The sequence below is a fragment of the Pomacea canaliculata genome, linkage group LG6 (assembly GCF_003073045.1).
Source record: "Pomacea canaliculata isolate SZHN2017 linkage group LG6, ASM307304v1, whole genome shotgun sequence".
In the NCBI taxonomy this organism is placed as follows: domain Eukaryota; kingdom Metazoa; phylum Mollusca; class Gastropoda; order Architaenioglossa; family Ampullariidae; genus Pomacea; species Pomacea canaliculata.
Genome location: NC_037595.1, coordinates 18,408,953 through 18,424,540, shown reverse-complemented (window position 1 = coordinate 18,424,540; position 15,588 = coordinate 18,408,953). Strand labels below are relative to the sequence as shown.

At 37.5% G+C, this 15,588-nt stretch overlaps 2 protein-coding genes across 2 annotated transcripts in view; both read right to left on the bottom strand.

Annotated features, from left to right (window-relative positions):
* Nucleotides 1-803: 803 nt before the first annotated feature.
* LOC112566914 (general transcription factor II-I repeat domain-containing protein 2B-like) lies at nt 804-1,379 on the bottom strand. Its single transcript, XM_025243342.1, has one exon. The coding sequence runs from the start codon at nt 1,377-1,379 to the stop codon at nt 804-806; it is 576 nt and encodes a 191-aa protein (XP_025099127.1).
* A 90-nt stretch (nt 1,380-1,469) lies between these two features.
* The window catches only part of LOC112566913 (general transcription factor II-I repeat domain-containing protein 2-like), an 80,139-nt gene continuing 66,020 nt past the window's right edge, over nt 1,470-15,588 (bottom strand). The window contains exons 2-3 of the mRNA XM_025243341.1: nt 2,310-2,449; nt 1,470-2,166 (exon numbers count right to left, since the gene is read on the bottom strand). Coding sequence (XP_025099126.1) covers nt 1,470-2,166; nt 2,310-2,449 — 837 coding nt within the window. The remainder of the gene's footprint in view (nt 2,167-2,309; nt 2,450-15,588) is intronic.

Here is a 15,588-nt window from a genome sequence, read left to right as displayed (position 1 = left end):
AGAGAGAGACAGAGAAACACAGCGTGATACCAGCATCAGTACAGAAAGAAAGAAAAAAAATTAACAAAACGAAAATAAGAAAATCAAAGGCTTCCTTGTAAGCTTCTCTTCCCTGTAGTTTCTATACCCAACAGTAAATGGTCTATTTGTCTTCAGAGTAAATATTTTCAGGGGCTAAATATTTATTTATTAAAAAGATTGTTATGTAAATGTATGTAACCCCACCCCCACATTTTTACAATTCCTAAATTTGTAAATTTAAACTGAGATTTGAGATATAAAGTGTAAATAAATAAGTATTCCAATATATCCGAATAATATGAGCATGAAATGGTAAGCGGAGATATATTAATAATTAAACATAGACCTTTTAAAACTATATATATATATATTCTTTAATGGATTATAAAAACATTTCCTTGCGTCCAGACTTTTACATTAAAATTCTGTGAACAGTAGGTCACCATTGTTACTGACTGAAACACGAATTTAAAAGAAACAGGTTTCTATTTACCTATAAAAAATAGCTAAAGTATATAAAATACCACAGGCTTCCTTCATCTGTTCTCGTGACAGAGGCAGCTTTAAAAAAGAAGTCATCATGTCTCTTATCGTCGATACCAGGGGTGGGCAATTGTTTTGGCTCGGGGGCCACATTGTGTCGGCGGAAGTCAGCGGAGGGCCGCACCTTTTTAAAACTGCTCAGATTATTAAATATTGGCATTTCTTTTCCATTATAGAAACATTAAATAACAATAAACAATAAAGACAGTTTACATCAATTTATTAATCTTATTCTTTAATCAGTTTAATGGGACAAATGCACAAATTTTCACAATCCATTTAAAGTCTGGATTGAAGTTGCTGGTAGATATCCTCAGGACTGCCTCCAAGTTTGTGTCAGTCAGTGAGCCTCTGTATTTGTTCCTGTTAATTTTCATACACGAAAAGCTTTGCTCGCATATGTACGTGGATCCAAACAGTGAAAACATCTTCATTGCAAATTTCCTCAGGTGAGGAAATTTGTCAGCAGACAAAGATTTGTAAAAATCCACTAGTTTCGCAAAACTGAACGCTTCCTTCATGGCGTGATCTGACTGCAAGTCGATCAGCTCCAACTGCAGCTCATCAGGTGCTGCACCCGGATCAGCAGTGAATGGATAAGTCAGAATATTAAATTCTGGCTCAGTGTTACTAAAATCTTTAAATCGTCTTTCCATTTCTTTCTCCAAGCTCTTGAAATAGCCCTTAACTTTGGTTGCTATATTCCCAGACACTATCTGTTTTCCTAGCAAAGGGAAATGGCAGAACTTGCCTTCACCTGCTTGCTGAGCAAAGTGTCTCAGTTTTAACTTAAAAGCCTTCACATGTGTCCACATTTCATGAGCAAACAAACCCTTTCCCTGAAACGTCACATTCAGATCATTTAATTTCTCGAACATATCAACAGCAAACATGAAGTCGAACCTCTACTCTTCACACCCCATTTTGGTTTTGAATTCACAAGAAATTTCCTTCATGTCCAGGAAAACAATGATTTCCTCCCTCAATGCCCAGACTTTTTTAAGCACTTTGCCCAGACTCAACCACCTAACATTGTTGTGGTAAAGAACGTCTTCATATTCTGCCTCCAAATCCTCCAGCAGAGACTTAAACTGCCGGTGTTTGAGCGCTTTTGATTTAATAATATTCACAACACTTATCACAGGTTCAATCACGTGCTTAATATCCAGTGCTGATTTGCACAAACTTTCTTGATGCAAAATACAGTGGAATGATAAAACATCACTGCCTGGATTTTCAGTTGTTAATTTGTCTTTCGAAAGTTTCACCATTCCTTTGTTTTTGGCAGTGAATGATTTGGCTCCATCTGTGGTGATACTGGCCATCCTATCCCATGACAATCCTCTTGTTTCCACACAGTCCACTGCACACTCAAACAAGTCCTGACCAGTTGTATTTTTCATTGATTCCATGCTTAACAATTCTTCTGTGATGGTAAAAGTACTGTCAATTCCACGGATAAGGATGAGCAGTTGTGCGGTGTCTTCATTATCTGTGCTGTCATCTAATGCCAGTGAATACCACACAAAATCACGGCTTGCAGTGTCCAGCTGGTGTGTGAGTTCATCGTTGATGACCTCTATGCGCCGCACGACAGTCCGCCTTGATAATGAAATGTTTTCAAATGTATTTCTGAGTTCTGGACACACGACACTTGCGCAATCGACCATGCACTTTTTTATGAACTCCCCGTCTGAAAAGGGCTTGTTGCATTTTGCAATATTATATGCTACCATGAAACTAGCCTCTGTTGCACTATCCTGGATGGCTGTTGTTTCTTGAGCTTTGCAACATACTCCGTGGCTTTTTTCTTGCGTTCTTCTTCAGAACATTTGCTACCAAATTCGCGATGTTTCGTTTGATGGTGTAGCTTCAAATTAAACTCCTTGAAAACAGCAATCGTTCTCAGTAAGCACACTGCCTTATCGTCCGTTTTACAACAGAAATATTTGTGTGTCCATTCTTCATTAAACACTCGACATTCCGTATCAACTTTACGTTTTTTTGAAGGATTCATGCTTCCACTCATGTCGGCAACGTGTACTGATATGGGGGTTTCCGCGCACTGACTTTTCTATTCCATTTACGAACTCCTCGTGCTGCAGGTGGGGATTTCCGCACTGAGTACGCATGCGCGTTGCCGGCTCTCATGGTAAAACGCATAAAAGTGGGATCATAATTCACGGTGGCACGAAACAAACTGAGTTTCTGTTGAAAACTGTCAAATTTTGTGAATATTAAAAAAAATCTTATATGTTTTGGCGGGCCGTATGAAATGGCGAGGCGGGCCGGATCCGGCCCGCGGGCCGTATTTTGCCCACCCCTGGTCGATACCATCACCGATAGCAGTGCATTAGTGAAGTCGCCGAGTCCTGTCAATATCGTGTTTAATTTCAGTTTAATTCAAAGTCTGACTAATCACACAATAGAAAACAGTCATTGGTACTGGCTGATTATTATAACTCTTGTCACTGAGCATGTGTTTGCTGTTATAAGTATTCTCGGTATCATTGCTAATGTCACAAGCAGCTTGATTTTCTTCCGTCACGGTCTGAAGGATCGTATGACACTGTGTCTCTTTTCACTGGCTGTGGCAGACCAGTTGTTTTTACTGACATTTTCTTACTTTAATTTACTGACCATACTGGCAGAGAACCCTCCGTTCGGATTCGGTGAAGAGTATTGGCAAAACTCTCTGTGCTATGGGTTTGGAGTTCATTTGGCTGTGAGAACTACAGTAGGTCTGTACATCATGGTGATTGCCGTAGACCGGTGTTTATGTGTTACATTTCCACTCCGAGCCTCCTCACTCATTAGCACGCGCACCATGGCTGTTATACTAGTTCTCTTCGCTGTACTTCCACAACTTGGGTTTGTCTGTCAGTCTCTCAAATATGTCGTCGTCAAGACAGAAGTTGCAGGAATTACTCATTGGAATCTTGCTCCTTCTCCACTCTATCTTGCCAACAGGTTTGTAATGGACATCATTGTTTACGCACTTTCTCATTTTAGTGTCCCTTTAGCCACTTTTGTCATCGTGTCTATAGCTACATTGATGACTGTTAAGCAGCTAGCAGCTGCCGCCGTTTGGCGACGAAAGACAAGTTCTACAAGTATTGAACACAACAGCCAGCAGGTGGCGCTGACAAAGATGCTCGTGCTCGCGTCTTGTGTGTACATAGCGACCATGGTACCCTTTATCTCACATAGAACTGCTCGCTGGTTTGTGGAGGGATTCTCAAGCTACGGTGTCTACTACAAACTGTACAACATCAGCAGCATATTTAGTTACGGATTTCCAGTGATAAACAGTTCTGCCAGTTTCTTTATCTATTACAAGCACTCCTCGCGATACAGGACCGAACTAAGCAAAGTATCTGTTTGTAATCATTGTGTGCCAAAACAACGAAATTCGTGTTAAAATAAACTAGCATCAGTAATACATCGTCAAATAATAAAACACTCAATAGCGAGATTCTTTAAAACGAGACCTTTAAATAAAAATACATTAATTCTATATGATCTCCACGATCTAACGATGCTAACGATGGCATCATGATTTTTCTGTTGCAGCTTAATTCTATAACATTTAACTTTCTCAAGATTACCCCCAAGGCAGTGGAGTAATTTTTCTTTGCTAGGATTGCTCTTCACTATACCGTAGAGGGTTGTCGATGACGTAGTGTCCAGAGGAACAACACGTCTATCCCTTTGCTCCTCCCATCAGCAGACAAATGAATGAAAGTAAGTCAGCGATCATTTTACAAAATTTTGTTCTAAAATGATTCGGAATGTCAGAAGCTAAGTGAGAATGGGCAACAAACTACACAGTACAAGAACAGGTTATTGCTCAGCAACAGCAGATAGCTATGCTTTCTATACCTTGTGCATTTTACCAAATCACCATAATACTAGCCTATGTGTCTCACCTACACTTTAACCTAGCAGGTGAGTCACTGCGAACACACAACACACTGCCACCACGAGATCAGTTTACCAGTCCGTATTTTTGGTGGAAGATATCAACCTCTGTGATGTTAGTAAGAAGCTGTCCTGATGTTGTATACTAATAAATCACTTGTCTCACCCACCTCGTCACAAAGCTTGGCAGGTGTTCCGCTAATGTGCTATATACTTATGTTGTAAAGTATCGCCGCTAGGTACTCAAGACTATGTTTTCAAGAAATGTTTGATGGAAAAGCAAAAGAAGAAGAACAAAAAATAACAAGAAAAAAATGAGAAGGATTTATAAATCGCTTTCCTAATGATTTACAGAGTGCTTTTCAGAAATGAAAAACAGACTGTACAAAATATGAGAGTTAGTAACATACTACATTGCTACTCATCAAGTTTTTTTTCATTTCATGGTTTCACAGCATCTTTATAGGAAATAATGATGGCATTGTCCCTTTTATCATATTTTAATATCAAGGAAACAAAGCCGATGGACATAATGGTCTGAAATAATTAGGAAATTGTGAGGAAGACATTGTCTTGTGGTCTGGCCTCATGTACACAATACATGTGTAAAGAACAAGTCGTCAACATATTTCTCGTGTCATACACAATCAGTTATACTGCTTTTGATTTAACTGTAATTTAGCTATGATTAGTTGCCTTGGTAATAATAAGGTTGTATTGCATTTTCTTACAATAAAGTCTGTGAATAAAGATAATGTGACTTTTTGTAGAGCAGAAGCCTCGACTGACCGGCATAATAGGATTGTGCCAAATAGTAATAAATTCTTAACCGGAATAGAAGAAATGATTATAAGCTGTCACCCAACGGAACACCAGGATTAATAATATCAAGAAATTTAAATATCAATGCAATATTACTCAACAAAGGATGTCAAACGTGCTGCTAACAACTTACTACACAGAATCTCTCGATAACAACATGCGGTTAACAACTACATAATGGCATCTGCTGGTACCTTTCATATTTCAACTACATTTTAGTTTGATATTTTCAAGAAGAAATATGATAGATATGAAAAAAAAATATCTGTCACTCCAGTGGAATTGCTCTCACATGCCGTGTACACACAATTCTGGACTGTGGTTACTTTGGATTTTCTTCATCTTCTCATCATGGCAAATTCTATTTTCCGTTGGGATTTTGTGTCCTGTTTGGTGTTGTTTACCATTTTTGTAGAGCGTTGAGCTTTCAGAGGCATCTGTGGCTGATTCGTGTGAATTTTCTTGTCTTTTATGCACAAGAGAGTTCGGGCGTCAACGAGTCGACACAGCAAAACCTGGATTTTAAAACTACCATAATAGTTGGCATATTGTTAAGTTCTGGGGATGTAGAACTAAACCCAGGTCTCAATCAGATTTCAGTGAAAATTGACTCCAAGGCCATTTCTATCGATCTTGATTCCAATAATGACATTAAGTTAATGTTTACTGCCATGTTTGAACAGCAGTAAAACCAGTCAATGGCTGACCTCAGCTCCGTGAAAGATCAGCTAAGTTGTGTCCAAGACACTCTGAGTTCAAGATTCCTGCAGGGACCTACTATCCAGAATTGTGCATCTAGAAGAGGAATTCGATCAAGAGCACAGAAAGTTTCAAGAAACAACTTACTCAGTTACGGTGCAATTTAAGGTTGGCTAATAAATTTCATGATAAGTGCAAATAAAAGATAGATAACTTAAAGGCGTTTTCGAGAAAATACAATCTTAAATTCCATGGATTCGTGAATCGGACAAAGAAACATTTTTCATTTTTGCTCAGAGGTGGTGGACGTGCTGCGTAACAGTTTTTCTAGTAAAGTCTGGGCTCTATCTGACACAGGCCGTGCACACCGTGTAGAAAGGGTAACCCCACCCCACCCACCCCGATGAGCAGACGATGATGGATGTATGCTTAGAAACGGCACAAACAGACGGGGCTAAGGTGTCGGGAACTCTCACAACTAGACAGCGAGAAATTCTAATAATAAGAGATCATCGTTCCCAGCATTTATGCGAGTATCATATGTGGGAGACAGGCCAGTCGCAAATTTAATTTTTCGAGGAGCATGTTTATGTAGGAACCTTACCCGAGCATTCTGATTGGCTGCATGCCATGTGACCTAGTCTCTAACCCACATGGCTTTGCACACACGCACGGCCTTCTTGTGGGTTGTCGTCTGCTCGATGCGATGACTCCACATACGACAGTTTGTGGCACTAATAAGCAGCCCGAATAAATATTACAAACAACATCAATTAAAATATAACCATCAGATTATATATTATAGGCTGTACAACATACTGCGCAAATTTACGGTGATTCACGACAACGATAAAAAGGCTTTAGAAAAAAATGTACAGCACCTCGACGGTTCCTGTTTCTACTGCAGTAATAGTTACAACAAATGCATTTGTACGATATGAACAAATCATATTGACAGGTACAACTGTTTTATTAACTAAAGCCTTGCATAAATGGGGATGTTTTTGTGTGGAAATATCCTTGTTAACTGAAAGTACAGCAACATCTTTAATTTCCGATCACTTATGCAAGTGTGTCAGCTTTAACATGCATGAGAAAATCTATTTTACAGCGAATGCACTTTTTATCTTTATTTTACTGTTGTAGATATTGTTTTGTTTTCTGAAACAGTTGTAGGTCTCCAATTGAATATCTTGTGTCGTGTTGCCAAACAATAAAATGTAGTGGTTTTCAGAAATGGGAGTTTTATTGCAAAAAGGGAAAACTTTATACATGATGGGAGAAAACTTGAAACTGTCAATATTTACAAATATCTGGGCCCATGCATTCTGGTTTTACACATGCACTTCATGACCTTGCTTCTAAAAGTCAAAGGGGTATATTGTAGATATATTCCAGGTACTTTGGCCTTCAGATTGTAGTCCATCCCTATTTTTTCATATTTGATGCTGTGATTCAGCCTGTAATACTTTATTGCTCAGAGATCTAGTGTCTGAATGCAGACATTAGTATAACCGAAATTGTATATCTGTTTGCAATGAAGAAATTTCTTAATGTTTCAAGTAGAAGCCCCAGTGCTGGGGAATGTAGGAACTATCCAATATATATCAATGCCTATGTACGATTTATTGCATATTGGCTTAAAGTATTGGAGCTGCCACAGTAATGTTTGCCCAGAAAAATGACAATAAGGTTACATGGCTATATTATGTGATGATTTTTTTTACAAATCTGTTTGTTTCATGTGGGATAGTCAAGGGGCCTTCATTCTAGTTCAAAGTATTTTATGCTAATATATAAAATAGTTTTGATGACACTGAGAAGTTTGACATGCCAAGAGATTGGCCTTCTCTTTACACTTTAAAGCCTACATCTTAAAAGAATTAAGCAGCATGTGGAAAATCTGCATGACTGAAACAGTTTAAAAACACGTTTACACTTTAGCCTAGAGTTCTCGTAATCTTAATGCCCCTACATGTTTCTCTAATCATTAAGTCACATATAATATCTTAACACTTGACATAGTTATAGAAATCTAAGTCCTGGACATTTGAATATTAAAACTACCTCAGGTATATCATACCCACTGTTCCCTCATAACTAAATGACCAGACTGAGAATTTAGCTATAGATGTTTAATTGTCATGATTCAAACAAATTCTGTAGGTTGCCTTATGTAGAATATTTCACCTGTTTTAGTAACCAGTGAAAGTGGAAAATAATAGCAGGGTTAGGACATTGCATGAAACTCTTATCAATCTTTATTGCTTCTTCTGTGCATGTTACTATTATTCTCGGTAGAGCGTTTACATTGCTAAAAACACCCAGTAGTTACTATAAAATGTCTATTTTAAAGTATGTACATCTCATTAGTGTTATGTCAGGAAGCAAATTTGTATGCAGAAACCATTTATATATGACATCTAAATTGACTGTTGTCTTTTGCAAATTTGCTGTTATGAGCTCAGATCAGTGTATGCTTTGAAATACTCAATTTAAAAATATACCTATTTCTATTGCTAAGAAATTATGTTTGTAACTTATATAGAGAGGTGCCATCTGTTCTGTGTAGATGGAACTATTTTTACCACAAAAATAAAATAAAGTAGATAAAACTTGTACAACATTTGTTTATTCAGTTTGTGAGTCTCGGAGTTTATCATAATGTTGCAAGTTTTGCAAGAATAGTAGGGTAGGAATGCTAGAACAATATAAACTACAACTATTTTACTACTCTCTTTTGAGAAGTTTCAAAAACAAAATAGCTATTGGCAGCTACAAACTGTTGCATTGTTCATCAAAACAAGTCACAACTGACCATACTAGAATTAAAAACTTTTTCAGGGAGAAGGTTGGGGTGGAGACAAACTCTCGACTTAAAAGTACATATTGATATTTAATATTTTTACACATAATGGGATGTTATTTAACAGCACAGATTTATCGTAGATGATTATAGTTACAACAGTACATTACAATGTTAATGTTAATGATTTAATAAATGTATTAGTATATACAGCTTCCTGATTCAATACACATTTAAAAATTCCTGTGAGGTTTAGGTCTGTAGGTCCGTCTTACCTCATCTTGGTGTATGAATGTCAGACGACGACAGAGAGAGATACAGAAAATTGGTATTTGTGTTGTGATTTTGGTGTTTGTATTTGCGTTTACAGACTGGCTTGTGCTGGATTATCGCCCTATCCAAAGTTGACCACTACAAAGTTGACCGACTTTGACCACTACATTTGACTAATTTTACATCCATCTTGTGATATAGTACGTCAGCCGTTCAAGACCAAAAGAGTATTCTGTCTACCTGCCAGGTGTGCCGGTCCAGAAAATCTACATATCATTAACATCTCCACTGATCAGCAGGCTAACCAAATATAATTTTCAAAAACGAGTTTGAACTTACGTTTCGCAGCATACAACATACACCATATTAAGATAATGTAGTGTGAAATCAAGACCACAGCTGGTGGAAAAGCCTTGTCTTATTAAGGAAAGGAAGGTCTACAGAGATATCTTTGAGTCTGCTCGAAATGGTCACACTTGTCTTCATGAGATAAAAATTAAATCTACAACAACCGCGCTACCGAACACATAGTACAAAAGCAGTAGATAAAAGGTAAACTGAAAAAAGTTCCTGTCTTTGTTGACTTGATTGGAATCAAATTGAAGGAACAAAACCTGCCTCCTGTACCTACGAGAAAGCTTTACAAACACCATTCATCCAGGGCGCGGTCCCACTCCATCGTTCTTTCCTTTGTCTTCTTTCTGTTCACTTTCTTTTCTTACTTATTCTTTTCTCTTCTCCCTCTCCCCTCCCCCACCTCTCTCTCTCTTGGCTTTCTATCACTCTCGGTAGCACATCGCTGGGATGTCAATGTGTCGTTATGGGGAGTCACTTGACTAAAATAATTTCTACTGTCAAGACACGCCTTGTGTGTCTGAATCCTCTATTCATCTGTGAACAGTTTCATCATCTGTATTAAATCTGAGGACGAATGCTGAAATTTTCAGTAAAGTTTAGCTGTAGATAGGGTGAGATTTTCCAAAAGAATTATTTTATTATACTTAGCAACCAAACTAAGTGCTATAACTTATATTGTTTCGCACATGTATCTGCGTCCCTACACGTGCATGTGGACATCTATCCCTTTAATTTATTTTCTCTCTCTACATCTCTTTTTTCTAAAGGCGACAAAAATATTTACATAAATCTTTCCCTTTAGCTGAGATTAAAAACACAATTTCTTTTTAAGTACTCAACGACAAGATGTCCCACAATGCTAAACACTCCGGGGATTCTCTCTGTAGATACACACATTTTCCGATCGACATCACTTCAGAGAGAGAGAAAGAAAAAAACACAGCTTGATACCGGCGTCACTACACAAAGAGAAACAACTCAGCAATACAAAAATAAGTAAATTAAAAAGGTTTTCTTTTAAGCCTCCATTCCCTACAAATTCTGTAGCCAAGAGTAAATGATCGATTCGTCTTCAGAATAAATATTTTTAAGAGCTGACTATTTTCTGTAGTGACTGACAATAAGATTTTAAGGTATGCGTATAAACGATCCGTACGATTACTTTACCTACTTTTATATCAGTCTCAAATTTATTTATCTCTACAAACAATTTTAAAATGAATATAAAGTAATATTTCTAAAATATAGCAATGTTGGGACTAAAATAGATGAGCTTAACATGGTGAGCGAAAATATATTAATCGCTAAAAAAGTAGGTGTAGGGAAATTTTTTGAAACGAATAGTTACACACACATTCACACACGCCCTTTTTAACGAATAAAAAAAAAATTTCCTTGCGTCTCTATTCTTGTTTAAGTATTTTATCCTACCAGTAAAATCTCGTTCACATTAGGAAACCATTGTTAGTAACTGAAACACGAATTGAAACACAAAAAAGTTTGTACTTACCTCTCTGTGTGAGCCTCTCTGAACTACAGGTAAGATGTATAAATACCGCAAGTTTTCTCCGTCTGTTCTCATAGCAGAAGCAGCTTTAAAGTCCACTAATGAAGATGCCATGATGTCTGTTATCATCGATAATAGCATTAACAACAGCGCGTTAATGACGTCGCCGAGTCCTCTCGATGTCGTGTTTAATTTAACTTTTAATGAAAGTCTGAGTGACAACATAACAGGCGAGAGTCATTGGTACTGGCTTGGATTACTAACCTTTGCCATGCAGCACGTGTTCAATGTTATAAGTATTTTCGGTATCATTGCTGATGTCACAAGCAGCTTGGTTTTCTTCCGTCACGGTCTGAAGGATCGTATGACACTCTGTCTCTTTTCTCTGGCTCTGGCCGACCAGTTGTTTTTACTGACATTTGCTTACTTTAACTTCCTGACTATGATGGCAGACGGCGCTCCGTTCAGAATCGGTGAAGAGTACTGGCAGTACTCTATTTGTTACGGGTTTGGAGTTCATTTAGCTGTGAGAACTACAGTAGGTCTGTACATCGTGGTGATTGCCGTAGACCGGTGTTTATGTGTTACATTTCCACTCCGAGTCTCGTCACTCATTAGCACACGCACCATGGCTGTTATTCTAGTTTTATTCGCTGTACTTCCACAACTTGGTTTTGTCTGTCAGTCTCTCAAATATGTCGTCGTCAAGACGGAGGTTGCAGGAATTCCTCACTGGAAACTTGTTCCTTCTCAAGTGTACCTGGCGCATAGCGATGTCATAGGCATTATTACTTACACGATTCTTGATATCAGTGTCCCTATAGCCACGTTTATCGTTGTGTCTATATCGACGTTGATGACTGTTAAACAACTGACAGCCGCCGCTGCCTGGCGACGAAAGACAAGTTCTACAAGTATTGAACACAACAGCCAGCAGGTGGCGCTGACAAAGATGCTCGTGCTCGCGTCTTGTGTGTACATAGCGACCATGGTACCCTTTATCTCACACAGAGCTGCTCGTTGGTTTGTGGAGGGATTCTCAAGCCACGGTGCTTACAATAAAGTTTACTATGCGAGCAGCAGTTTGGGTACCGGGTCTCCAGTGATAAACAGTTCTGCCAGTTTCTTTATCTACTACAAGCACTCCTCGCGATACAGGAAAGAGCTACGCAAAGTGTCTCTATTAAATCGTTTTTTGTAAAAACAAAGTTAAGTGTGTTAACATGAACTAACAACATCTATCCAGATGATCAGGTATTAACAAAGTTAGTAACCTCAAATTAAAAAAATAATACAATAGCGAGAATCTTTGAAACGAGACGTTTGCGTGAATACATTTGTTCATTATTATTTTTACGATCTAACGACAAAATGTTTTCGTAGACAGAAAAGTCATCTGACACCCTTGCTATAAGTTACAGTATTACGTGTGTGGTAGAGTTATTGGCAATTAGTTTCTGCTCTGCACTTTACATAATCTGCAATGAACTACAACAGGTCCTCAGAAACGAAACGTTCTATCAGCATTATGATGTTCACTGTTTACAATGAGTTGAGTATTTTATTAGATAAAACTATAAATAGACTTCACCATATTGTTTTTAGTAGGTGAGAAAAATAATATAGAATAGCATCAATACTATTCCTGAAAAACTTCGAGAGGAATAACGGGCTAAATTTAGGCAAGAAGGAGCAGTTATCGTTAGCAATGAATTATCATTCTCTAAACTTAATGTCTGTTTGGTTTCTAGTAGAATATTTGCAGTATCTCCACCCTGAAGCCTATAGGTTTCCGGTTGTTGGTGACATAATTTTCTGTTGGACCTTTCTTCTTTAACGTTTTTTCCCCAGGATTTTCCCCATGGGCATTGGAGAAACTTCGTTTGTCTAGAATTGTAGTAGATTGGTACAATTAGAGTGGAGTAAGCTTTTCTGGCACGTTTCGTTGTGACCTAACACTACACTTCGTCTACACTTTCACACTACATTAAACTGGTTTTTAAAGAACCTTAGAGGGTGGTCGAAAGAAGAAATCGCTTGTGAAGTACAGGAGTGGACTGAAAGTTTCATCCAGGACCTGCGCTCAAGACAATCGTAAGTGGCGGGATTTCTTTTGTGATTAATCGGTCCTTTTTGCTCCTCCAAGGGACGATAACAGTCAAGACGAATGAATGGAAGTACGTAAATGATTGTTTTATGAATATTTTTTTGAACATAATTGGGAATGACAGACAGCCATTAGCTGTCTTAAAGGCCAAGACAAAAAAGGAACACAAGAAACAAAGTTCTGCATCACCGAGCTTTGTTGATGATCGCAAACTTTGTAAGTGTAGATAATGTCTGTTCTTTACTGTCTCCGTCCACTAAGACAGACTGTGCAGAAAATGTTTTCATGATTCTCTATAATAGCAAACTTAATAAAGATCACTTAAACTGACAATGTGTGAAACAAGGCTGGAAGGAAATGTTCAAGTCAGCCAGTCAGCTAGGTGATACTTGTATCCCACATTTCCATCTTTACCTTGACTTCCAAAATATCTTCCGCTTCTGGTACACATTAGCCAGTGTCAAAGAATAGTATTGCTATAGCTAAACAAACGTTTGACCTGTAGCTCTCACATCTGATGGAGCAAATTATTTGTGTTCAGCTTAACGATTCTATGTCGCCGATCGCGAGGATCCTCTCGAGTTTGCTTAAAGGTGGTAGGTTATAATTATGGTGTTATTTACTTTTATAAAACATCAAACATCACTTGTACGCCTCTGGCTTTTTATGTATTTTGAAAAAAAAAACCAATTGATTATTTATTGGAAGCTATTAGAGTTACTGATGGAGAGCTGGGATGAAATCTGATATAAACTCGTAGTAAAGTTCATCAAGGTGTCAAACAGTGTGTTGTATCTTTGTCGGAACCTAAAATTTAGCAGTTAGGTTTACTTGTTAAGTATTTCAAATAGATTAGGCTGTTGATGGTAACAATACAAATTTTTAAACTTTACAGCCGATATAGTAACAGTGCTTTAGGACCTATTTTCATGATAAATATACACATTTTATGCACGCAAAGCACACACACACACACAAATTTAAAACAAATAAAAATACTGAGTGTACACGTTTTAGTGTAGATTTTTCCTTCACTTTCTTTTCTAAATCAGTAACTAATCTTACGAAAATTTGCGAACTGTGAAGGCTTCTTCAGAAGAGAGAGATTCAACGGAATCAATTCTGTTTACTTACAGTAAGCATTAGTGTCAAAAAAAAAAAAAAAAAATTGTAGTATACGGTCTCTCCCCTAGAGGCAGTTCTTTGTCTTTTCTTTTCTTTTCCTTTTTTTTTTTTTTTGCTGATTTCGTTGAAGATTATATGGGAATTTAGAGAACATTATTCAGCAATGACTGTGACTGAATTATTTTTACAGGAGTGTTATAACTCTTTGACTACTCAGTCTCTGTATTTTTACCGGCAAGAATCTTTCGTGTGTATTTTAATTATGTTAATGGAACTGTGCTGTTATGCTAACAATTTAGAGAGTAACATATAAACAGACAAGGTAAGTTTTGTAACAAATGTATCTTGTAATGACAACGCCATCTATAGTGTCATCTATAGTGTCATCTAAAGGGCATATACGGAGATAAAACTAATCGCAGCTGGATTTTTCTATCAAACTGGTGTGTGTCATTGGAATCCCAGGAAACGTCATCAACTGCCTGGTGTTCTGGCGACAGGGACTACAAGACCGAATGAACTTGTGTCTCTTCTCTCTCGCGCTCACTCATGTTTGTTATTTGTTGTGTTAAATTACACTGGAACCTCTATCATCACACTGGTGAAGTTTTATTTATTTCATCGGTGGTTCCTCCAGCCCTATTATAGCCTTGATAGCTGTCGAGAGATGCCTGCGTGTTGCAATTCAACTCCACGCAGTTACTTTTATACAAATGAAGACGATGGGAGTTGTACTCGGTAGTGCTGTCTCCTTCCTGTCCGTTACGATTGGCATCGTTTTCGACTTTTAGACGAGGCTGTAGTTTTTGAAATAATCGAAAAAACGATTTTTTGTTTTCTCCTACAAATTTTATGAAAACAATCGTCTAATAATCAGGATATCTTTAACATTTTATTTAAATCGCTGTACTGTATGAGCCATACTAGTCGTCGCTTCCATCATCTACATCGCAGCCTTTGTTCAACGTGAATTGTTAAATTTCGATAATTTATTTTTTACTAATTGACATGATTTGCAATGGCTAGATTAATAAATTAATATTGTTTCCCTAAAAAGCATAGCTATACTGATTCACACACATCCTTGGTGCAAAGTTAGACATTTCAAACGTTTCTATACTTTTGTAGTGGAAATATTTAAACTAAAATAATCTGAGATTCTCCGATTTAACCAAAACATATCAAAACTCGATGTGGTAGAAACTGTTTATTATATTTATACACATCGCATTTTTACAGTATAAAACACCAATAAACAAGTCTCAGCATAAAAGTCTGCAATATGTGTATGTACTAGGGTCATCATGATTGTTTAAATATGTTTTGCGGAAGCTGGGAATAGAACCGTATTTTTCTTGCCAAGTATTTGTGCGATATTAACTCACACCACTAAATATTAGTTTAATT

Bases quoted from the DNA above. Each gene is read 5' to 3' on its own strand.
- LOC112566914 (XM_025243342.1), bottom strand. From the start codon at position 1,379: ATGTGGACACATGTGAAGGCTTTTAAGTTAAAACTGAGACACTTTGCT.